General features: G+C 32.2%; 4 protein-coding genes across 6 annotated transcripts; 1 reads left to right on the top strand and 3 right to left on the bottom strand.

The window, feature by feature from the left end:
* Nucleotides 1-327: 327 nt before the first annotated feature.
* On the bottom strand, nucleotides 328-2781 carry LOC114419457. 2 transcript variants are annotated; one of them, XM_028385126.1, is made up of 4 exons: nucleotides 2475-2719; nucleotides 2167-2288; nucleotides 1953-2071; nucleotides 328-705 (listed from the first exon to the last, which is right to left on the bottom strand). In XM_028385126.1, exons 2-4 carry the CDS (start codon nucleotides 2255-2257, stop codon nucleotides 583-585), a joined length of 333 nt encoding a protein of 110 aa, XP_028240927.1. In that variant the 5' UTR covers nucleotides 2258-2288; nucleotides 2475-2719; the 3' UTR covers nucleotides 328-582. The 2 variants fall into 2 exon arrangements, with proteins under 2 accessions (XP_028240927.1, XP_028240928.1); XM_028385127.1 differs by having other exon boundaries at nucleotides 2167-2781.
* A 930-nt stretch (nucleotides 2782-3711) lies between these two features.
* Nucleotides 3712-6457, bottom strand: LOC114419456. 2 transcript variants are annotated; one of them, XM_028385124.1, is made up of 2 exons: nucleotides 6306-6457; nucleotides 3712-4392 (listed from the first exon to the last, which is right to left on the bottom strand). In XM_028385124.1, the coding sequence occupies exon 2, from the start codon at nucleotides 4350-4352 to the stop codon at nucleotides 4065-4067; it is 288 nt and encodes a 95-aa protein (XP_028240925.1). In that variant the 5' UTR covers nucleotides 4353-4392; nucleotides 6306-6457; the 3' UTR covers nucleotides 3712-4064. The 2 variants fall into 2 exon arrangements, with proteins under 2 accessions (XP_028240925.1, XP_028240926.1); XM_028385125.1 differs by lacking the exon at nucleotides 6306-6457 and adding an exon at nucleotides 6069-6233.
* A 1858-nt stretch (nucleotides 6458-8315) lies between these two features.
* On the bottom strand, nucleotides 8316-10980 carry LOC114419829 (protein HEAT-STRESS-ASSOCIATED 32-like; the record flags this gene model as incomplete). Its single annotated transcript, XM_028385627.1, has 5 exons — nucleotides 8316-8698; nucleotides 8792-9055; nucleotides 9723-9899; nucleotides 10129-10320; nucleotides 10855-10980. Coding segments are annotated over 5 exons (870 nt in total), but the record flags the coding sequence as incomplete, so codon positions are not given.
* A 2576-nt stretch (nucleotides 10981-13556) lies between these two features.
* On the top strand, nucleotides 13557-15023 carry LOC114417676. The gene is made up of 3 exons (XM_028382776.1): nucleotides 13557-13711; nucleotides 13815-14020; nucleotides 14694-15023. The coding sequence occupies exons 1-3, from the start codon at nucleotides 13613-13615 to the stop codon at nucleotides 14908-14910; spliced, it is 522 nt and encodes a 173-aa protein (XP_028238577.1). The 5' UTR covers nucleotides 13557-13612; the 3' UTR covers nucleotides 14911-15023.
* The last annotated feature ends 10412 nt before the right edge of the window (nucleotides 15024-25435 follow it).

Raw genomic sequence — 25435 nt, 5'->3', positions numbered from 1 at the left:
ATTTTTCTTTTTTTATTAGTTTATAAAAAAACTATTTTACTCATTCATTAAATAAATAACTAATTCAAACATCATTTTAATTTATTTATTTTCTAATACTATGAAACCCTTTTTTTAATTAACAAAAATCATTTTTCTCATTAAAACTCTATTAATTTTAAATAAAACTCTTTATTTATTTTATGAAAAACGTAATATTACAAGTGTGAAACTAGAGCAGCTCGCCTTTGTTATTAAGCCTCACTAATCTTTCAGGGCCATTTGATCCCAAAATTTCACCATTGAAGTATAGATGATCATAGAGGAGCCAGGAATCAAGTGAAAAGATTTCCATCAGAAGAAAGAACCATTAAAACAGTCATTAAAATTTTAAAAGATTATTACAAACCCAATGTGCTAAGTCATTCGAACGCAATATTCAAAGTGATGACTACACAAAAAAGAAAATAAGAAAACTCAAGCTAACTAGGATCTTCAATTTGATATGAACTTTCTTTGGTTTCTAATAGCCCCTTCCTCAAAATCCTAATCATTAGCAAAATCAGAAGGCAATACATAATATTTATTTGCACAATTTGATTTTCACTCTTCAGGCTCATCCAAATGACCATAAAGTTCTTGCCAGTAGTAAGAAGCTTCTTCTGGTGTCCGAAAAGTCCAGATATGTGACTTAAACTTTGATTTCTCTTCAGTATCCAGAACTTCCTGCATGCAGGAATTATAATGTGTTACCCAAAGGAAAAACCGGATAAACTTTCATGCCAGAACAGTTAAGCCATGCAGCTTTGCAACTGCTCATGGTAACATAATGAATTTTAAAAAAAAACATTTATAACCAAAAGTTCTTGCTCATTTCATGGTGCTGTGTTATTCACAATTCATACAACTGCAAAATGGGCATCAAGTAGAAAAGCAAAAGTAACTGAAGAAAATCATTTTTTTTTATGGCATATGAAATGAAAATTGTAAGACAGAGTTGGTAGGGCAGGTTCCTTAATTCCCTAGTCATAAATGTGAAATAACATAGAACCAAATTTGAAATACACATATACCAGTACACAAATCATAAATCAGACTCCTCTTAAGTCTTACTCTCACTACAATACAACACATCAGTTGTTCTATTGAGGTAGAATCCAGCAGCAGAAGTACTTGCAAGCATATTCAAGATTATGCTTAGGCTTAGCACAAATATTTGCACAGCATTGTTCTATATCACTTTTCCATCATAACATAAGGAGCCTCTCCCTTTTTGTATGTGCCAAAACAGTTTGGAAAGTTCGGTTAAAAAACAATGTAACTTTAAAAATGAAATAGATGAGCAACTAACATTTTCAGTAAAACCCCACATTGGTAATGAGATTGTAAGCGTTGATCACCTTAGTTTCTAACTTTATAAAACTCTTGTTCAGTCTCAAGCTTTACAAAAGTCATTCACTTTAGTCTTTTCTAACTTGTTTTATATTGTCATTAAGGACTAAAGTGATACTACAAAGATGGAGACTAAGGAGACAGTTTGGTTAAGTTAGGGAGCACGGATCAATGGTGTAGTGGTTTCGTCTTTGATACGACTACTCTAGAATGATATGGCATCTAAAGTGTGTTTGTTTCAAATTAAAATTGAAATGCATTACATTTATATCTTAACTCCCTAAAATTTAAGGGTAGGTAGTGTGACCTTACATGCTCATTTTAAAAGGAGCTTTTCTTCCTTTTTTTCACTTCCATGAAACTAGACTTGGGAGGTGAGAATCTCAAAACCCCACCACCCTCTTCAAAAGCCCATAACATAGCCAAAAAGATCATGAAGATAACATGTCCTAAAATCACAAGTGCAACACCAACATAATGAAGCATAACAAAAAAAAATACCAACCCAACATCTAAAAAGGTTCTCAGCATACATACACAATTGTTGAAAACCCATTAATGAGGAAAAAGTGGGGACCAACCTGGACTTGAGATGTGGGTTTGGTCTTGAGCATTAAGCAATCAACCATCGCTTTCCATTTGCCGGAACAATTGTCAAATTTACCAAGCCTGTAATACTGCTGCATTTGATGAACCGGCGCTGCAAACATTAAAAGGCACAAACTTCATCAATATTTGGATGACCCAATTGAAAAAAGACAAAGGTTTTTCAGGTTTTAGGGCAATGGGTATTACAGTAGCAGAAATAGACAGCGTCGAAGCATGCAGTGCACGACAATTTGCGCGTAGGTGTGGAGCTTGAAGCTTCCTTCTCCATCGACATCATATCCCCCCAACAGAACAATTTCTCCAACAACCTGAAATTTGTTATTTGTTGGTTTTGGTGAATAACTGGAAAAGTGTGTATAGGGTAAACGTAATTAGGAGCAAATGATAAGGAAACTTGATCGTATCTTGAATCAGTGAAGAAATATGAGTTAGAAGGATAGTTGATGGATTAAAGCAGAGAACGAGCGAGAAGGAAGGGGAATCAGAAATCATACCCTAAGTTTCCACCTCCAAACACAGAGTGAACAGTCAGAGAGAGAGGTTGATTATGAGGATTGGATTGGGCCAAAGGAACCCGCTAAAATGAACCGGCAATTGCTTCCTGCACCCCTTAGAGGACATAAATACCCTTCTGTAACCCTAACTTCCTTCTATCACTAACATCCTTCAACATCTTCACTTAGACCCCCTCCGTGCCTCTACCCCACCTCTGCATCGTGCGCACGCGCCACTCTTCCACCACCATGCCAAGCATGCCACCTCCACCACCACCACCAACAATGGGACTCCAACAGGATTGGGCAAGGAAGATGATAAACAGAGAGAAAAGAATTGTAAGGAGTTGGTGAATGAATGAGATGCATAACCTAAATGTGCTTTTTATTTTTCACCTATTCCGGTTATGTGGAAGTTGAGGGTTGTGCAACATTCTATTGTCTTGTTTCGTAATGGCCATTCTGAAAAGAGTATCCTATTATTGAATATGATTTTTCATATTTTGGAATAGCTATTATGAATAAGATAACTAATTTGGAAACCTATTCCAAAATAATTATTTTTAGAATATGAAATTTTTTGGAATTGTCATTAAAGAACAGGGGCTCAATGAAAGGGATAATAAAATCCAAATGAACATTATAACCTTTTTTTTTTTGTTTCAACCATAAGTATTTTTTACCAGACAATTATATTTGAATCGCATAGAATTATTATGGAGCATAAATTTTTTTCTAACAAAACTCAAATATAAGAATTAAATTGACATTACAACCCTCTTATTCCTTGTAAACATTATTATTATTATATTATTTTATTTTCATGGTAAAATATTTATTTTCATCTTTAATGAAAGTTTTTAGATATATTTTTAATTTAAAACTCCCTTCATAAAAGAAAACTCAATCAAATAGACTCTAAATATCACAATTTCTTTAAAAGCTTTAATTTTAATATGATACATTATTGAAAGTTTTAGCTTTTAAATAGTCATTATTATAATTATTTTTTTATATAATAATGTAAAACTATAATAAACAGAACTTGGATTATAATTTTTTACATCTACAGTAAATTCTATTTGTAATAATTCATACACATACACAAGTTAATTTAAACCATTATTGAGATATGGTTTTTATATTACCTAACCGGCACTAGGTTATACGAGAGCATCATTCTCCCAACTCATTGTGCAAGTTAATCAATTTCCTGGTTTTTAACAAAGATTCAATGAAAATGATCCATCATGAAAAAGTTCATATTTAAAAATGAACCAACCGTATTTTCACAAATGAGAAATCTACTAAAGTTTTGAATTAACCATCAACATTGTAAAAACTCAAATTTGATTTGGGCTGCTAGGATGCTCACCGAACTTATATTAGCCATCATAAAGCAGCCCCCCAAAATGAGCAATCAAGAAATTGCTTTCTAACATGGATTGTACATTTTGGCTCACAAATACTAAGATAAACAGTATAGATAAATAATACATATTATAGTAACACTGAGCCGAAAAATCATATTTCGATTTCATGTCTCCTAAAGGAAAAGATAAAAACTCTCCAGCACAACTTGAATTGGAATCAGAAATGTCTCAGACCTTTCAGTTTACTCTTGGCTACAGAAGCCTTAACATGCTCCATATGACAGGAATCTTTCAGAGGTCCATTCAACCCAGAGCAGGAGTCATTGGCTGCAAATGTAACTGCAAAATATAGATAAATGGTACAGAGGACAGTTAGTAGAGCAAGAGCAAATAAGAGGAAGCGGTGCCTCTTCAAGAGTGTCGACCAACTGCCCAGTTCATGCTTTGCAAACTGCCTCCTGAAAGATGGTGACTTCGAAGACGACAAAATGGACTCTAGAACCATGACTTCTACAATGACTTACTTAGGACTGCTCAGCCAGAATCTGTACAACATGTCAATCGAACATTAGCAAGAGTTTGATGAAATTCAACGCAAATAGCACCACCAACAATAATAGCCTTATCCTATTAGGTGAAATCTACTATATGAATCACACGTCATGAGATTCAATCAAAAAATATAATATAAAGGTTATATTGTGGTTGGGGGGCTAGAAATAGCAGATACTTTGCAAATAATATATACAAGGGACACATCAAGTGAAAGCATATAAAAGGATCTACTACCAGATAACCATACATGGTGATTAAGATCAGTTCCATTCACACTCTTATGGTCTTACCTAATATGCTCCCTATATGTCTAGATAAAAATCAGTCACATTAAATGCAGAACCTAAGAAGAAATTCAGAATGTAGTGAAACGTCTTCCCTCAAACAAAAGGCAGTTTTTTTTTCTCATCTTACTCCTCAAATTCAATAAGGAATAACCAAATGCTAATTCATCATCAAGATGAAAACAACTCAGTAGTAAATAAAGCCATAAGTTGACTCTCATTTCATCAGACTCAGAAAGCAAGTGGCAAAATTGCAAAACCTAAGTGTTTCTCTGGTGAATTTATATTTAATCCTCAATCAAAACTCCACTAATAAATATCAACTGTGTCACCTCAATACAAGAGTGTATGCTGAAAATAATTTCTACAAATTACACATCCACCTCTTTGGCAAATCCTATATAGAATTAGAAAAATCCCACATATTGAATAAATGTAAAACACCAACCAAATTGCAGACTTCCACTTCAACACAAAACAAGATGGTATGCAGGACCTAGAAAAAATCTGATGGGAAGGCATAAACTATCATAGATTGAATAGCCTTAGCAAATTTTTAATTAGCAAACAATCCCTCTACAAAAAAGAGCATTCAGAATTCCACTAGACTACAATGGCTGGTAGAGAATCAAAACAAAATCAAAAGAGAAAATTAAGCATTAAACCAATGCTACCCCTAAAGACATCAAGAACAAAGGTCTTTAATCAAATGTAATGACTAATGAGAAACTTATAAATGAGAATAATTTTTCTTCCTCATATACAAGATGAGATATGAGAACTTCAGCAGCTGTTCATTTTGTATAAATCAATAGAAAGCCAAAAAATTTCACTAAAAATATTCAAAATATTGGTGGTATAGCATATGCAAAAGACACGGACGTTTGGTACTCCTGAGTTCATTAAAATACGGCTAGTAGACACATTTAACCATTGCAATTGGTAGTATAGCAATCTCAGAAATGAACAACATCAAGATGCTTGCATCCACATTTAACCATCTTCAACAAATCCCAACCTTATTTTCCTGCTATTTCACCAATATTTTTTTATCCTAAACCTAGTGCAAAACCACAATTGCAAAAACATGTTAAAAAATCAAATTAACATTCAACAAAACCAAGATACGCAACCCAAGGAAAATCAAAAGCATGAAATAAAATGCCTCTTCCTGGTTGCATTCCTCAGCATACTAAGATTCAACGCAACCTCACCCACTCAGATCATAACCCTATTGATGTTTCTTAGTTATATCAACCCCATTGATGAATCTACTGAATCCCATAGCCCAATTACACAACACAATACCCAATTATGCAAAATGCACACAACAAGCTCAGAAAATTAAAATGGTGAAGACCATATTGAAAATTAAGCTTTACCTGGTACAAATAGAGCACCTAAACCAAAATACTTTGCTTGGGTAAAATCAATAATTCAATTGCTCTAATACCCGTTGGGGAAAAAGCGGTTTTTTCCCCGTTGGTAATGCATACACAACAAGATAGAAAGGCTTAATAATAAGACACAGCGATCGAAAAATCCGCACATAAAAGCTAAGAATGATGAAGGAGAAGGTTATTGGAGTGAAGAAAAGAGAAGAAAAAAAAAGGCGTTACCTTTGACTTCGAAGGCTGTGAAAAAGCGCGTGTTTCGTGAACAAGAGCTGAAGGTTGTATTGTAATGTAACAACCAGAGAAAAGGGAATGTGTTATTATTGGTGTCATGCCATGTGAGAGGAACGAACCATCCGCAACCAATAACGTTAAACGGCTTGGCTAAATAAATCAACTGGCAGTTCCATGGTTCCATGACTCAGTATATTTTAAATTAAATAAATATAATTTTGAAGAAATTTATGTTAAAGAAAATTTTTCACATAAATAAAAATAGATTTAATATATTTTTGTTCTTACAATTCAATTTTTTTTATACTTTTCATCTATACAATTTTTTTTAGTTATTACAAATTATATTTGTTTTGTTTTTAATTCTTAAAATATTTTAGGTAGTATTTTAAACGGTAAAAAAAGTGTTATTAAAATATTATAAGAATAAAAAATAAAATAAACTTAATTTGTATGGAAAAAAAATAATTTTGTAAAGATTATAAGTAAAAAAAACAGTAAAAAAACTAACAAGATATTTAAGTCATCAAAATATAATTGAAAAGGTTATTTAAGGTCAAAAAGGATTTGGAATTTTTTTGAAAGATTGTTGTGGTCCCGTCCAAGCTAGATCTACCTATAATGAAATTAGTTCAACGTAAGGTACCCATCGAAACTCTTGTACTATGATTTAACGCATTTAAGTTAGAGTATTTGGACAATAAATTACAGAATCTTATTAATTAATATTAATATTTAATTACCATTGTCAATACTCCGTATTAGTAGAAGCTAGTAGCACTATAATTTATTGTAGACCATATTAGTCGGTGAAGACCATATTTAATTACCATTATCAATACTACTTATTAGTAATAATTTATTGACCTAGTAGATCAACTTCAACCGAAAATTTCTTATAGGTCTGATTAAGCAACTAAAAGAAAAAAAAATTATGATAAAGAAATACAGAAGAGTGTAAAAAAATCGCAAATAACATAATTTTATGTTTTTCAATAATTTTTTTTAATTTCTTAACTAATTTTTTAAGAACACTGTTAGTATTTGTATTTCTCAATGTACCAAAACACTGTAATTTTATTAAAGAAATAGAGAAAGTCAATTCTACCAAAGAAAATCATAAATTAGCAGTATCCATTCTTCGACAGTATAAACTAAATTTCATATACAGATAATATATTTGAAGAAAAAATCACTATTGTGCTGTATTTGACCATAGTAATTTCTTTTTAGTAGTACAACATATTTTTATATTTTATATTATTATTTGAGCAAAAGTTAACAAAAATAAGTTTTTCAATTGAAGAAAACCATAATTTACAAATTACAGTCTAGAGACAAGACACATACACCAGCAGCTCTGCCACACTCAAATTTTTGCGTTAAAAAAAGCACAAATAACACCGAAATCATTTTATGAGGAGCACAATATTAGATTAATTATTAAAATACAAGCATATTAAATTAAAAAGTATCATTTTAATTCTCAAAAATATATATAAGTAAAATAATTCGCATTTACACTTCATTTCTTAGGAGGAAAACATTGATTACTATTTTTTAAGAGATTCTGAAAATAGAAAACAAGAAATAAAATCAAACATATTTTCTAAACTTAAAAATTTAAAAATGAAAATTATTTTTGGAAAATAAAAACACAAAATGAAAATAGAAAACATTTTCTAAAACCAAACTCGTCTCAAGTGGCAAAACAATTAATGAGACGAATGAACGCGAGTATTTTTGGAAAAAGGAAAAAATTGAATCAAAATAAGAAACATACAAATTTATGGATCCGTCTAATGGTGCAAGATACATACAGGTGAGTGTGAGCTGGTAGCACGGTACTAGTATAAAAAAATTTGATTACGTAAGTTCAGGCATCCAATGTAACAGGTGAGGGATCTAAGATCCTCAGTCTAGAGATAATCTATTTAAAAAATAAAATTAATAATTATCTCCCATCACATTTAAATATATATTTATATGTATCTTTTTTAAACTCAGGGCAGCATATGCACTCCCTCATTCAAGTGTGGATCTGCCACTCACGCAATCCTGTCCTTAACTTGTGTGCAATGGAAATGATCCAAGACAATTTTAACAAGGGAAATAAATTAAATGAAAGATATGTTTCATTTATTTCAGTCTCTCCATCTAAATTTTCCCAATCTTCAGTCACTAAAAGGAAATATGTGACACAAAACTCGAGTCTTGCCTTATACACAAACAAATCAATCCCCACTTGGTGCTATACGAAAATTGCCATAACTTCAGAACAGGAAATCTGAAGAACCAAGGACAGAAGCAAGATTTTTACCCAAGTTGCGTCCCCTGAGGCACTCCACATCCACCACGTTCCAATGATCAATAAAGAGGTTCACCTGAACAAAGCCAAATAATAATGTCAATGAAGCTGTAACATAAGCGAAAAGGGAAACTATGACAAGATTTAAGTTGTTTAGTAGAGCATTTACATTTGGACCATATTGTTTGATGAACCACTCGGATATTCTCTGATTTGATGCTTCAAACATAGTCTTCTCAATACCAAGGCGCCCTATGATCTTGGCAATGATATCCGCACGCATGTTATCTGCATGTTTGCTAACATCATCAGCATCAATCATTATCATGTCTGCACCTGCTTCTATACATCTCTCGGCCCTTCTGATCAAGAGATTCACATCTTCTACAAATTCTGCGGAAAAACTTACAAAGGGATGGTGAACCAATATTTTGTGTTTGTGTTGATTCTACATTTTTCATTGGCAAATGGCAATCAACCTTTTGTCCAGAGGATTAGATATAATGTATGTACCAGTGATTAGTGCCTGAGAATTTTATAAGCACCATTCAAAACAGAAAATAGTGGCATCTAAAACAATTAATAAGTCCATCATCAATGTCTTCATACATATAGATACCTCATAGGTGTACTGAACCCCTATCCTCCCCCTCCAGCAATTCGATTTCTACTTACATTCTCAGCAGATTTATATAAGTAATTATGGTTAAGGAATACAGTACATAATAAGCATCTCTTCTACATTCATCCATCTGATTGAGCAATTTATCCAAATTGGATGTCTTTGCATAATGATTGGGAACCAAGCTTCAATTCAAAACATTGCGTTGTCATTCCCTTTAAAAAAGGAAAAAACCAAATCCACATACCATAGTACATTATTAAACAATTATATATCATATCAGGCTTATCAACATCAGATTAGTGTATCCTCTGACTGCGTTCCCAAAAATTATATGAGCAAGTAGTATTGTCTGAAACAAAGAACATATTTATTAAGATTATGTCACGTCACTTGTTATATGTATTTTTTATTACTTATTTTTTTTCTAGTACAATGCAGATTCCAGAATATAGCCTCTGCCACAAGGCCTAAATATGTTTAAGTTCCTCCTTAAAGGAGAGATATCAGACTCATTAAACTTCACTTGAAAATGAGGCTTAGCTTTAAGACCACCACTTTTGACCAAGCGGATAAATCTCAAAAAGGTCTCTTCAGGAATCTCAAGCGAACTCACATTGAGCTCAATTGTGTCAAACCCCAACTGCTTGTATTCCTGTAACAGCACAAAAAACCATGCAACCAAATCAACAACAATAATAACAAAGCCTTATCTCATTAGGTGAGATCGGATACATGAATCATACGACGATGTCATTCAATACTGTTAAAAACCAAAGTTTCAGAAATATTATTAAGTCTGAGATGAAAAACCAAAGTTCATCACAAAATAATACTACTACTAGTACTAATATTAATATTGAATCAGGTGGGCAGAGAGAGACCTCTACATATTCTTTGAAACTTGATGGACTTTTGCTAACCATGTGCTCAGCCCAATCACCCGTGCTAACGTACACGTCATGCTGATGGGCCATGTCAATGGCTTGCTTGATAGTAGCCTTTGGCATCATGCTGTGAGAACCTCCAGAAAACTTCAACCCATCAACATAGTCTCCCACAGATTCAAAAATATCCTGCACAAAACATTCCAAACTAAATTAATACACCCATGATCCACCAGAAATTATTGTATAGTAGTATAAGACCTGATCTTGACCAATCTCCACGTGACATGATAGTAATTTTTTCTCTTAAAATCAAACAAAGTTGGTTAAGTATTGCATGGAGTCTAACTCAGTTAGATTAGCAGGTGCACGAGTTCTTGTAAACTCTCGGTACCTCAGTCTTCAATTCTTACAAATAAAAAAAATGTGTGATCCGAACTATATAATAATTTCTCGATTATCTACCAAAACTTCTAAAGTAGTCCAGAACTAGTAAGTGTTTATAGTTTGAATTAATTTCTATAGGAACCGTATTTGAGTTTTTCAATTTACGAAAACAATTTATAACGTATTATTACATGCCATGTGATGATTAATTAAGGATAATGTAGTAAAGATGATCCACCAAGATAACCACTACTAGTCATTAAAAAAATACTATATTATCTTTTAAGCTCAATCAAGACAAAGTGATGAAGCGAAAGGAAAATGGTGCTGTGTTACCTGAAGAAGGTTGTGGGAGAAGAGAGTGTAGTGGGGTCTTCGAATCTCGGTGACGCCAAAGCAACGAGGCTTGGCGGGGCGATCCTCGTTCTCCTCGAAGCACTTCCATCGGAACGCTGCCGTCGTTAGTTACGAGACGAGAGGGGTATCGGATTATTCCGTTTCCTTTCTTTCGATTTCCTTACCTTTTCTTTCTCCCAAACACGGCCTAACCGAACGAGCTTAGAAGACGCTGGAAAGGCTTCTGTAGCAGTTCGTTATTCCTCAAGTGTGACCGCACGACGCTGTCTGCATTCACCACATTGCAACACTTGTTTACTTAATTATTTAGTTAGTCTTACAAAAATAAAATACTATATAAAATATGTTTTATCCTTAATAAATACATATAATAATTAACACTATAGCATATTAATAAAAATAATATGATATAATAATATAATATAAAATTATAAGAAATCAGACATATAAAATTGTAAATTATATAAATGATTAAATTATATGTTTTTTGAAAACTTAATAATAATTAATAAAATAATTTATATCTATTTGTAATTCTCATTAAATTTGTTTTTTTATCTTAAAAATATTTTAAATTGAATTTAAAGAATTCTTTTTAAAAAAAATACTGGTTTAAATTAATTCTTTGCATTATTTTTGTTATCAATTTTAAGCAGGTTTAACTAGTTTTCACCGATTCTAAAAAAATCATATTACTACAACTATTTTTTTTATTTATAAAAAGGACTAGAAATAGTAATATGATGTTTTAGGTTATTAATTTGGTTATTGAAATAATTCTCGATCAAGGACTTATTTAATTTAATTTTACACTATAACTTATTTCTTATATATAAAAAAACGAGATAGTAATATGATTTTTAAGATTAATAATTTGGTCATTAAAGTAGTTCCCGTTCAGTCGGGACCGATCTAATCTAGCTTTAAAACTTTTATTAAAACAATACATGTTATTAATTAGAAAATTTTTCATCATTATCTCGTGTAGAAATCATGTAATAAGTTTGATAGGAAAACAATTTTATAATCTCATGATAAAAAATCCCCTCTTGCTCACTTAATTGATTACGTAAAAAAATATGATAACGATCAATAACAATCGTTCGATTAAAATTAAATATAAGAAATTGTCGAAATTAAAATATTTATTAATAAACATGTATTATAACATAATTAATTGATCATAAATTTAAAATATAATTTATATGTTCAAAAATATTTATTTATTATAGATTTTAGTTATAATATAATTTATATATTTAAACATATTTATTTATCATAAATTATAAATTTTGGTTATAAAATATAAACATTTATTTTATGCAACACACGTGCTAAATAGTAATAATGTAAAAATAAAAGTCACTAGAGTCGGGTCATTTCGTTAATAAATGCACAGTTATTTAATAAAAAAAAAATAGATTGAGAGAGAAGAAAATAATAAAATAAAATGTTTAACTTTTTTAAAAACAAAATTAAAACTATCCAATCCTTAACACTGAACGGTGAGTATATATATATATATATATATAATATGCCCTCCCTCTCTCTATATAAAAGCACACAGACATTATCATATTATGTGCAATTTACTTCTGAAGGGCTTATTTTTTCTGAAGTGGAGTGAGCCCCTTTTTTTGACAAATACTTCTGAAGACTTGTGCAATTGCAAATTTAATCATTTATCATTTATAATCTTTAAATTAAATTAAAATAATGAAAGGTGGAGATCTCTTTGATCCATTTATAAACTTTTGATTTCTTGATCCATGTAGAAACTAAGAAAGAAGTTGTGTATTTTCAAAAGCAAAAATAGTTAGACAACGTTAGGTCTAGAAATAACTCAAAAGAGTAGGATCAGAAAACAGTTTAGGCCCTGGGACAATATTTTATAATTATGATTTTAGATTGCCAACTAAGATGCAGTTGAACAGTAATTGCCAGAGCAGCAGTGATATTCGTTATTAAAGGAACACGAAATGTACGAATTAAAAATGTGGATAAATATTTTTAAAAATAATTCTTAGTTAAAAAATTTAAAAAGTGTAAAACAAGTTTAATTTGATAAAAATAAATAAATAATACAGAATGCAAGTTTTGATTAGCATTTTGGTTGCCCAAATTATGGGTAAAATGCAATCTATGCAACTGCAATTATGATATAAGTACAGTTGAAGAGGCCACTCAAAGCATAATTATTATAGCTGAAATTATAAATATAGAGTGCAATCTAAAATTCTGGAAAATACTTGGTAAAAAGAATGATATATATCAATTCATTATGATGAAGCAATATTTTGGAGGCAGCAATTCGGTTTCATTTATCATCTTTTGGCTATAACTCCGATGACCAAATAAGAAAAAATAATGAAATTAAAAATCGGGAGCTCTTGAGCAATACATTGGTTCCAATTTAACAACCATAATCCGAAGCCATGGTTGTGACCTTTCCTTGGTGATGAAACTCTGCTTTCCGTGTCCCTGATGGAAGGAATATTAGAAAGGGAAAGAAAAACGAAGAATAAAGTAGACTGTGAAGAGGAAAGCAGCTTTTAACCATAGATCACAGCTAATTTTTCTCATGTATGATAATAATATGCAGCAAACCTGGCTCAACCCTTTATTCTTATTCCTCCATTAGCTCCACTATTAAAGTAAAAGAGTTATGAACAAGTTAAGTTATCTAATTAACTAACATATTAGCCTTACTGCGTTGTTGCCTCTGAATTTTGTGACAATGGCCAAAAACTGTGGCTTCCTTGTCTGCATTCTTGTCTTGGTCTTGGACATTGCTGCTGGCATACTTGGAATTCAAGCAGAAATTGCTCAAAACAAGGTACTCAGTCTAATTAAGACCAAAGATATATATGTACCTCTCAATATTGGTGAGAACATTAATTAATGAGTCCTCTTCTTTTCATGATTTGGGATGAGAACAGGTTAAGGACTTGAAGGTGTGGGCACTTGAGTGTAGGGATCCAAGCTATGAAGCTTTCAAGCTAGGAGTTGCTGCTTCCATTTTCTTGGTCTTTGCTCATGCAATTGCTCACTTGCTTGGTCGGTGCATTTGCATGCAATCCAAAGAAGAATGCCAAGGAGCCACAGCCAATAGGGTTTTAGCAGTGACTTTTCTCATTTTATCTTGGTAAGTCTTTTTCAACATTTTTCATTTCTGTTGATTGGTGCTTCAAATATACACTTGTCATGTCATTTGGTACCACAAGTTGCTTCTTCATCAATTAACATTTGCACTCACCTCCAACATTTCAATGTGTCATTGTTTTGGTTAGGTTACCCATTGTCGTAGATATTCAGATATATTCACCCGTGATCCTCAAAATTCCATTTACCCAGTGAAGAATAAAAGTTAGATATAGTTCCTTGTGTATTTTTGGTATTATTTTCTAAATAAGATTGAAGTTTCACTTCAGTCATTTTCGTAATACAAGTTCGCATTCAAAATTAACCAAAATTATTAAGGTGAAATTTTAATATTAAACAAAGTCTCATGTTCTAATCTTGTTCGTGAAAAACGTAATTGTAATTGTACGAAGAAGTTTCACTAAATAATCAGTCAAATTCTCAATAAAAATTAATTATTAATAAAATTGATGAATATTTCGATCATGTTTAAAAAGTTATATTTACATTACACGAGGCTTTATCCTTTTCGATAAATTGCACTTTGATCCATGACAATACTCATTGATTAATCCTATCGATCAATTTGGCCTCGTGTTGAACGTTTCTTTACCAAATCATCGCATAAATAGAATAAAATTTGATGCCATAAGTTGCTGAATTGGTGTTTATTGCAGGATATTATTAGGGATTGCTTTTTCCTTGCTGATATTAGGCTCCTCAGCCAACTCAAGATCAAGAGAATCGTGTGGGATATCAAATCGTCGGTTTCTATCCATTGGAGGGATTCTATGCTTCATTCACGGCTTGTTCACTATTGGTTATTATGTTTCTGTAACGGCAACAAGAAGGGAAGAAAAGAGGCAAGGAAACTCCTTTGTAGGCCACACTTAATCATTATTCACCTTGTTACCATGATGTGACTCAGATTTATTCCATCAAGGATTTCAACTGCCATTTCAATTTATATTAGATAAGAAATGAACAACTATTTACCTTTCGTTTTCTTTTTCTCTCATTCTCATTCACTCTTCACATATTACTTAGCCTTTTGGGATGGAAGCAAATGAGAGCATTTGGATATTTAGATGCACATGATTTCCTTTTATATAGTTATTTTTTTTTATAATAAATACATATTTTTAATATATATTATAATATAATTACAATTCATAATAAATAAATATTGTTTAATATATAAATTAATTTTGCATTTAAATTGAACAATTCAAATTATAATATAGTTACTTTTAGCTATTGACAAATTATTTAATTTTTTTTCTTACAAAAAATCAATTCAGAGATAAAGATCAAAGAGAGTAGATTGAAGGAGAAAGATAATTAAAAAGATCAAATATATAAATAAACATAATTTAAAATAGTTGAGAGAGAAATTATTCAACTATTTATTATATTTATAGTTTCTCATTGACATGAAAATATATGTCTTTCTAGACTTTTTTTTTTATCCATCAAAATCAAAGATACATCAAGATTTATAACAATTTACACATTTAATTCAACAACTAAGTTAAATTCATTTGGTCTTTCTAGACTTAAGCTTTGAGATTAATTTAGTACATAAGTTGACCAACATATCGCCCTTCTTCATTCATCTTAGATTTGTCTAGAAACACGTGGCAACAAAGCAAACGACAAATCAAACATATTCTTATTATCCATCCTTAATTCACTTGGGGCAATGTAAATTGGTTTGTCAATGATAACAGTGTTTTTTCCAGCTATTGTACGCATTCAAGGATCCCCAAGGTTCCACTGTTGTTCTAGGTCTTCAAGGTACTTAAACCCTTTCTAGGGATATGAAAATATATCGGGAGCTGTTATTAATACTACCACTTTTTATATTTACACTACCCATGTGGTTTAGATTTTTAGTTATTCTAAAAGTGTCTTTTCCACAAAAACATAACTATGTTGGATAACATATACAATAAAATCATATTTTTTATGTATATATTTTTCACCCCCAAACTACACAGTGAAACATATATTTGTTATGTTGTGCCCAATGGAAGCATTTGACACAGTAAAACATAATCATGTTTTTGCTAAATTTTTTTTTCTATGGATCGATAAGAGAAGAGATAGGAGGGATCCTTAATGCGTTGCTGAAAGCCTGAAAGTACGTGTTGATCTTAACATAAAATAGCACATGAAAAATAATCACTACTTGTGAAGTAGAGGAAAACACATGATCCCGTGTAATCAAATTGTTTGCTTGCTACTGAGGATCTTTGGCATTAGGCATTAACCATTATTAAATTAAATATTTAAAATTTTATGAAAGCCAATAGAGGGAGTGGAGGTTATGCCCTTTCATTAGTAACTAGGCGTGGGCCCAGCCTGCTTTGCAAGCTAGTAACGTGTGAAAAACCAACAGAAAGAAAAATTGAAAACATAAAAAAGAGAGAAAGAAGAAAAAGAAAATAAACCTACAACACACCACTAAATGACACGTCAATAAAGAAAATGGTGACTGGACAGATTTTAAATAAGGGATTATTATTGGTCCCATTGAAATTGTCTTTATTCCTACCAAGGGACACAATTTTTTTATTTCAACAATATATTTTTCATAGAATCATGATTCTATTGAATAAAATGTATAATAGAATCGTGATTTCGTCAAATGTCCAAATTCACGCTACCTTATTACAATATAATAGTGATTTTATTATATTTTTTTGACACCCCCTTATCAAAATGGAATCATGATTTCGTTGTGATAGAAAAAAACTTAAACAATAGGATTGAGATTTTGTTGTATTATTTTCTTAAAAATGAATAAAAAAGAAAAAAATACATTTTGTGCTTTTGTTGATCGAGCATTACATTTATTGATTGTACATTGCTTTTCCTGAGAAGTATTGATTGAATACTCCTTTTCTTGAGACGTTTGATTAAACATTGTTTTTTTGTGAGACGTATGGATTGAACACTTTTTTTTTATATGCATACCAACCATATTAAATATAAACGATATCTAAACTGTCTCTATTGTCGGACCAAAGTCATCACATTGTCCCCTAGCCCAAAAACTTCTACCTCTAAAGTCACCTCTGTCTGAGCCACTTCTATCTTGGTAACCACCTATTCCATCAAAATTTTCATTTGAACCTTCATTTACACCATAATCGCTTGAGGCATTTTTTGTGTTCCAATTGTTATTACTTCTCCAAGTGGTGTTTTGATTTGCATCACCAGATCCAAAATTCCAATTACTTTTCTTGCCCTAGTTAGAATCTTTATTTCTAGGATCTCTAAAAGTCCAGTTAGAATTCTTGTTTTCATTCCCAACACTCCAAAAGTACCAATGCTATTGCTTGGATTAGAAGCCTGGCTACCACTGTTTCCAAAGTACCAATTGCTTTTTTTGCCCTAATATTTACCATATTGTTAAAAATATGGAAAGTGTATCTACTGTTGTGTATTGTGATGGTGACATGATTTCATCATACGAAAGACTATTATTTGAATTTCCTAGTGGTTCTAAAGTCATTAGAATAAGTGAGGATATGTGACTTGATGTTGCTTTAAGTAAAACAATGACAAACGTCATCAAATGTAACAAATTTTTACTTGACCTTTTTTACTGTTAATTTGTTTATATAGGTGATGGTTGTGTTTAATACAAGTGTATAGAGCTTAAATGTGACAATGATGTGGAAAAAATATTTTTCATCTTTTTGGAATTTAGTAGTAAATGTCTGATTAAGTTGAATGTAACTTTTAGCTGATCTCCAAATCAAGTCCTTGCCCTGACATGTAAATCAAGGAAACCATCTACTAATAAGATCATTACTATGATGCGGGATAAATTTGTGTAGTCATGTTTTTGTTTTATAAAAATAGTACATTGTACGTTGGTTGTTTTTTCATTTTAAAGAAAAGTATGTATTATTAGTGTTTCTTTAGTTGTTGATGTTGATGTTTATTTTATGAATCAATTGAAGAAACAATTGTTACTAGGCGCGTGTTGTTTAAATCGTTGTTGAACGCATAAAAAGAAAAAAGTAATTCAACCACAACATAAACTAAAAAATGTCAAAACAACAAAATTGTGCATGATACATCAAAATATACTAATAATTAGAACAATACAAAAAGTCAACCGTCTCCACTACCTTTTCCACCATCCTTGTCAACACTCTTCCTAGGCACCCAGTTGCTAAGCCCTCCTACAACAATTCTAAAGCTTGTTGTATGACCTGATGATAACTCGTGCCTTTTGGCACGACTTTGAAATCCAACAAGTTTTGCATAGCTTCTAATGCTATCCAACATCGATCTTGCAATAACAATTACATTATAATTAGTAACTATTTTTCAGTGACAATGCAAAAATAAAAACAACAAAATTCAATTTGCATTACCTGATAAAAGTAATCTCCACTTAGTATATAGTCTGCCAGTGGCTGCCTAGGTTGTGGCTTACTCTGACAGGCGGTAAACGTACATGACCACATGGTGGTTGTCCCTCCTCCAATGGAATGACATAGGGATGGGAAACCTTGTAAAACCAAGGCAGATAGTCATAGGTGCAATCCTAAGGACTCCTAGGTGGCATAACATTGCTAAGGGGAATGATATGTTGTTGTTACTCCACTCACGCCTGATCACAAAGCTAATACATAGGATGATGAGGTGGGTTCGCATGAAATCGTCTAGACATGGCCAAACTACCTCAGCACCCCCTCCGAATGATAAGACCTAACGTTAGTCTCGCATTTGATGAAGCCAGAGAAAAATGATTGTTGTGTGAAAGGCCTCACTGCCCTATGGTTCTCATATGAACACCACATGACAACATTCATTTGTAGGTCATCGAGTCTTTCCCTGATCGAAAGGGCATGCCTAGAACTTTTCAATGGCTTCCATTTGGTGGCTACTAGGTTGTCCACAACATAATCCTTTGCCTTTGAGTAGCCAACAATGGGTAGATGCACAAATACCCATGACTATAAAAATATTACAATAATTAAATAAAAAATTAAAATACTAAAATAATTTTCTTACCATGAGTAATGTCATATAACCTCCACACTGCTTGTTGTTATATTGGCTTGTATAGGATAGATGGTCATATAGGTACGCTAGTACACCTATTCTCCATGCGTACTCGTGGCAAGTATCTAGGTTGTCGAGGTATTGGAGGTAAGCAATATGAACGTGAGTCGAGGACTTGTCGACAAGTATTTTACTATTGATCAAGTGCAAGGGATAAGTCATCGCAACCCAAACATAAGGGTTTGACTCAACATAGCGGTGATAAAGGTCTTCTAGCCACATTAACCTCACTCTAGCACCTGCGTTTGTCACCACAGAAGCCTTTGTCTCTGTTGGAATGCTTAGATGAGTCATCACCAAGATCTTCATTGCCTCTCTGTCAAAGAGTGATGGAACATGATCAATGGGTCTGCCTGTCATAGGCAAGTGCAACAGCTAAGACATATCATTTAGAGTGTTGGTCATCTTTCCAACAGACAAGTGAAAGGAAGACGTCTCATAGTGCCACTTCTCTAAAATCGCATTCACCAAGCCCTTATTCATGGCATGACATCGCGTTGTAGCAAGGACTACTAACCTTGATTGGTCCACATAAGCCCGAACTCGTGGATGAGTAAGGGTGGTAGCACGTGGCCATAATGGCTTACAAGTTTCACCTTTGGCCACTCTTGACAGATCCATACATGCCTAACACAGTGTGTAGATGCAATTGGCTTTGATGTTTTGATGATGATCATGATAATGTGTTGCAATTGATGCAAATGGGCTTTTCAAGATTAAAATTCAAGTTCAAGATTACAAGGCACAACATCAAGATGATCACTAGAATATTAGGAAGGGAATTCCTAATTGAATTAGCAAAGGTTTGGCCAATTGATTTAAAATAAAAAGTGTTTTTCAAAGGTTTTACTCTCTGGTAATCGATTACCAGAGGATGTAATCGATTACCAGTGGCCAAATACATTTTATAACAGCTATAAAAATTTGAATTCGAAATTTTAAAAGCTGTAATCGATTACACAATATGGGTAATCGATTACCAGCAGTTAGTAAACGTTTTAATTCAAATTTTAAAAGCTGTAATCGATTACACAATTACTGTAATCGATTACCAGACAGGAATTTCAGAAAAATAATTTCAAGAGTCACAACTTTTCAAAGGCTTTACTCATGACCACCAATGGTCTATATATATGTGACTTAAACACGAAATTGCTTAGAGATTTTCAGAACAACAAAGTGTTTATCCTCTCAAAAAGCAATTTCATTTTATCCTCTTAAAGAATTCCTTGGCCAATTCAATTGCAATTCATTAAGGAATTAATTGAGTGCTCAATTTGTAAAATCCATCTCTTTCAAGAGAGATTTGTTCCTCTTCTTCTTCTCATTCTCTAAGGGATTAAGAGACTGTGAGTCTCTTGTTGTAAAGAATCTCTAAACACAAAGGAAGGGTTGTCCTTGTGTGTTTAGAACTTGTAAAAGGAATTTACAAGTTAGTGGAACTCTCAAGCGGGTTGCTTGGGGACTGGACGTAGGCACAAGGGTGTGGCCGAACCAGTATAAAACTGAGTTTGCATTTTCTCTTCCCTTAATCTCCTTTATTTATTATTGCTTTATATTCATAATTCAAGTTGCTTCATTTGAATTAATATTTAAGAAGATTGTCATTAAGGGAATTCATAACTTAAGTAAAAAGTAAGATAGATTTTTAATTAGGAGAAAAGTTTGGAATATCTTAATTCAACCCCCCCTTCTTAAGATATCTGAGACCACTTGTCTAACAAGTGGTATCAGAGCTTCATTCTTGTACAAAGTTTAGAAGCTTCAAGAAAAAGATGGCCTCAGCAAATTCCTTGTTTCCAGAAGGGAATTCTATAAATAGACCTCCAATCTTTAATGGAGAGGGTTACCACTACTGGAAAACCCGAATGCAAATTTTTATCGAGGCAATAGATCTAAATATCTGGGAAGCCATTGAAATAGGGCCTTATATACCCACCACAGTAGAAAGAGTTTTAATAGATGGTAGTTCATCAAGTGAAAGCATAACCATAGAAAAACCTAGAGATAGATGGTCTGAAGAGGATAGAAAACGAGTACAATACAACCTAAAAGCCAAAAACATAATAACATCTGCCCTAGGAATGGATGAATATTTCAGAGTTTCAAATTGCAAGAGTGCTAAGGAAATGTGGGACACTCTTCGATTAACACATGAAGGAACTACAGATGTTAAAAGATCTAGGATAAATGCACTAACTCATGAGTATGAATTATTTAGAATGAATACAAATGAAAATATTCAGAGTATGCAAAAGAGATTTACACATATAGTAAATCATCTAGCAGCCTTAGGCAAAGAATTTCAAAATGAAGATCTTATAAACAAGGTGCTAAGATGTTTAAGTAGAGAATGGCAACCCAAAGTAACGGCTATTTCTGAATCAAGAGATTTGTCTAACATGTCTCTTGCCACTTTATTTGGTAAGTTGCAGGAACACGAGATGGAACTATTGAGATTGCACCAAAATGAAGAAAATGACAAGAAAAAGAAAGGAATTGCTCTTAAAGCATCATCCTCAATTCAAGAAGAAAGTGATCAGGATAATGATGCAGATGATGATGATGATCTAAGTTTCTTTGTAAAAAGGTTCAACAAATTTCTTAAAGTAAGAGGAAATCAGAGGCGACCAAATTTTAAATCAAAGAGAAGGACAGAAAATTCATCCTCTACTCTAAAATGCTTTGAATGCAATCAACCTGGACATCTGAGGGTTGATTGTCCCATCTTCAAGAAAAAGATGGAAAAATCTGAAAAGAAAAATCATAGTGAGAAGAAACTAAAGAAAGCATACATCACATGGGATGAAAATGATTTGGAATCCTCTGATGATTCTGAAAATGAAGAGATAAATCTTTGCCTTATGGCAAAAAGTTACGAAAGTGATGAAGAGGTAACATCTTCAAACAACTTATCTATTTCTTTTGATGAATTGCAAGATGCATTTGCTGATTTGCATAAAGAATCAATTAAACTTGCAAAATTAGTTTCATCATCAAAGAAAACAATTTCAAATTTAGAAAATGAAATTTCAAAATTAAACAAAGAATTAGATCTTCTTAGAAATGAAGTTTCAATCTCTAAAACAAATGAAAAAGTTAATATCTCCACTATAAATGACAAGAAAATAACAGATTCTTGTAGTTGTTGTGATAAATATGTAAAAGAAATTAAAGAGTTAAAAAATTCACTTGCAAAATTTTCATATAGTAGAAATAATTTAGATGTTATATTAAGTAAACAAAGATATGTGTCTAATAAAAATGGACTAGGGTATAAATCTGAAAAACTACAAAAGGTTCATAAAAACTTTTCCACTTCCACACAAAAATGTAATTCTAATTCTATCACTTGTTTTTACTGTGGAAGAAGAGGACATGGCATATCAACTTGCTACTTCAAGAAAAATTACAGTAATATTAAAATGATATGGGTCCCAAAAGGATCCTCAGTTAATACTAACATGCAAGGACCCAATAAAATTTGGGTACCTAAGTCAAAAACTTGATTATGCAGGTATCTTTGAGAAAGAAGTGGTACATAGATAGCGGATGCTCAAAACATATGACTGGAGATGCATCAAATTTTACACACATATCTCCAAAGAAAAGCGGGCATGTAACATATGGTGACAACAACAAAGGTAGAATTCTTGGAGTGGGTAAAATAGGTACAAATTCTTCAAACTCCATTGAAAATGTTCTACTTGTTGAAGGTCTTAAGCATAGCCTGCTTAGCGTTAGTCAACTATGTGACAAAGGCTATCTAGTATCATTTGATTCTCAGAAATGTCTTATAGAACATAAGCATGACATTGATATAAAGCATGTAGGACATAGAGTCAATAATGTTTACATGATAGACTTAAGCATAAAACAAGAAAACAATCATTGCTTTCTTAGTAAAGATGATGATCCATGGTTATGGCATAAAAGAATTGCTCACATAAACATGGATCACTTAAATAAATTAATTTCAAAGGATTTAGTAGTTGGTTTGCCTAAATTGAAATTTGAAAAAGATAAATTATGCGATGCATGTCAAAAGGGCAAACAAACAAGAGTCTCATTCAAATCTAAAAATGTTGTTTCAACCACTCGACCATTACAGTTATTGCATATGGATCTATTTGGTCCATCTAGAACCATGAGTTTTGGAGGAAATTACTATGCTTTAGTTATAGTTGATGATTTCTCTAGATATACTTGGACATTATTTATTACACATAAAAGTGATTCATTCCATGCATTTAGGAAACTTGCTAAAGTCATACAAAACAAGAAAAATCTCAAGATTGCATCCATTAGAAGTGATCATGGGGGTGAATTTGAAAATAAAGATTTTGAATTATTTTGTGATGAACATGGTATTGAACATAATTTTTCTGCACCAAGAACTCCTCAACAAAATGGAGTTGTTGAGAGGAAAAATAGGTCATTGGAAGAAATTGCAAGAACTTTATTAAATGATACTTCTCTTCCAAAGTATTTTTGGGCTGAAGCTGTCAATACTGCATGTTACATCATGAATAGAGCCTTGATAAGACCTATTTTAAAGAAAACCCCATATGAGTTATTTAACGGTAGAAAACCTAATATTTCTCATCTACATGTTTTTGGGTGCAAGTGCTTTGTACTTAATAATGGTAAAGATAATCTAGGAAAATTCGATACAAAATCTGATGAAGGCATTTTTCTTGGATATTCTTTACAAAGCAAAGCATATAGAATATATAATAAGAGAACTATGAATATAGAGGAATCCATTCATGTTACCTTTGATGAATCTAATGCTATATTGTCAACAAAGAATATGCTAGATGACATTGCAGATTCTTTAGAACATATGAACATTCATGAACAAGATTCTAAAGGAAATGACAAAGGAAACAATGAAGATCCTCCAGAAGAAGGCAAATCCAATGATGCACTCCCAAGAGAATGGAAAACTTCAAGAGATCATCCCCTCGACAATATTATTGGTGATATCTCAAAAGGGGTAACAACTAGACATTCTCTTAAAGATTTATGCAATAATATGGCTTTTGTATCTATGATTGAACCTAAAAATATAAAAGAAGCCATAGTAGATGATAATTGGATCATTGCCATGCAAGAAGAACTAAACCAATTTGAAAGAAACAATGTATGGAAATTAGTAGAAAAACCTGAAAATTATCCTGTCATTGGAACAAAATGGGTTTTTAGAAATAAATTAGATGAACATGGGATAATTATTAGAAATAAAGCTAGATTAGTAGCAAAAGGGTATAATCAAGAAGAGGGGATAGACTATGAAGAAACATATGCTCCTGTTGCAAGATTAGAAGCCATTAGAATGCTTTTGGCATATGCATCCATAATGAACTTTAAACTTTATCAAATGGATGTTAAGAGTGCCTTTTTAAATGGCTTAATTCAAGAAGAGGTATATGTTGAACAACCCCCTGGTTTTGAAATTTCTGATAAACCAAACCATGTTTATAAATTACAAAAGGCTCTTTATGGTTTGAAACAAGCCCCTAGGGCATGGTATGAACGATTAAGTAATTTTCTTCTTGAAAAAGAATTCTCCAGAGGTAAAGTGGATACCACATTATTCATAAAGAGAAGGCATAATGATATTTTGTTGGTTCAAATATATGTTGATGATATAATTTTTGGATCCACTAATGATTCATTGTGCAAGGAGTTTTCCCTTGATATGCAAAGTGAATTTGAAATGTCAATGATGGGAGAACTAAAGTACTTTCTGGGATTACAAATCAAGCAAACTCAAGAAGGTATATTCATCAATCAATCCAAATACTGCAAGGAATTGATCAAAAGATTTGGGATGGATAGTGCAAAACACATGTCTACACCGATGAGCACTAATTGTTACTTAGATAAAGATGAATCTGGTCAGTCTATAGACATAAAACAATATCGAGGTATGATCGGATCTCTTCTTTATTTATCTGCTAGTAGACCTGATATTATGTTTAGTGTATGCATGTGTGCTAGGTTTCAATCCAACCCCAAACAATCACATCTAAGTGCAGTAAAGAGAATCATGAGATATCTATTAGGAACAATCAATTTAGGATTATGGTATCCTAAGAATTCAACATGTAACTTAATAGGATATTCTGATTCTGATTTTGCCGGGTCTAAAACTGATAGAAAAAGTACAAGTGGAACTTGTCAATTTATTGGATCGGCTCTTGTCTCATGGCATAGTAAGAAACAAAACAGTGTTGCTTTATCTACTGCTGAAGCGGAGTATATCTCTGCCGGTAGTTGTTGTGCACAAATTTTATGGATGAAGCAACAATTATCTGACTATGGC

The sequence above is a fragment of the Glycine soja genome, chromosome 7, assembly GCF_004193775.1.
Source record: "Glycine soja cultivar W05 chromosome 7, ASM419377v2, whole genome shotgun sequence".
Lineage (NCBI taxonomy): Eukaryota > Viridiplantae > Streptophyta > Magnoliopsida > Fabales > Fabaceae > Glycine > Glycine soja.
The sequence above is the reverse complement of the archived record's forward strand: the minus strand, read 5'-3'. Positions and strand labels throughout refer to the sequence as shown.

Bases quoted from the DNA above. Each gene is read 5' to 3' on its own strand.
- LOC114419457 (XM_028385127.1), bottom strand. From the start codon at position 2,257: ATGATGTCGATGGAGAAGGAAGCTTCAAGCTCCACACCTACGCGCAAA. The intron at 2,072-2,166 runs GTAATACCCATT...TAATGTTTGCAG, and splicing joins CGCTGTCTATTTCTGCTACT to CGCCGGTTCATCAAATGCAG. The intron at 706-1,952 runs GTTGGTCCCCAC...TCCTGCATGCAG, and splicing joins AACCCACATCTCAAGTCCAG to GAAGTTCTGGATACTGAAGA.
- LOC114419456 (XM_028385124.1), bottom strand. From the start codon at position 4,352: ATGGTTCTAGAGTCCATTTTGTCGTCTTCGAAGTCACCATCTTTCAGG.
- LOC114417676 (XM_028382776.1), top strand. From the start codon at position 13,613: ATGGCCAAAAACTGTGGCTTCCTTGTCTGCATTCTTGTCTTGGTCTTG. The intron at 13,712-13,814 runs GTACTCAGTCTA...GGATGAGAACAG, and splicing joins CAGAAATTGCTCAAAACAAG to GTTAAGGACTTGAAGGTGTG. The intron at 14,021-14,693 runs GTAAGTCTTTTT...TGTTTATTGCAG, and splicing joins ACTTTTCTCATTTTATCTTG to GATATTATTAGGGATTGCTT.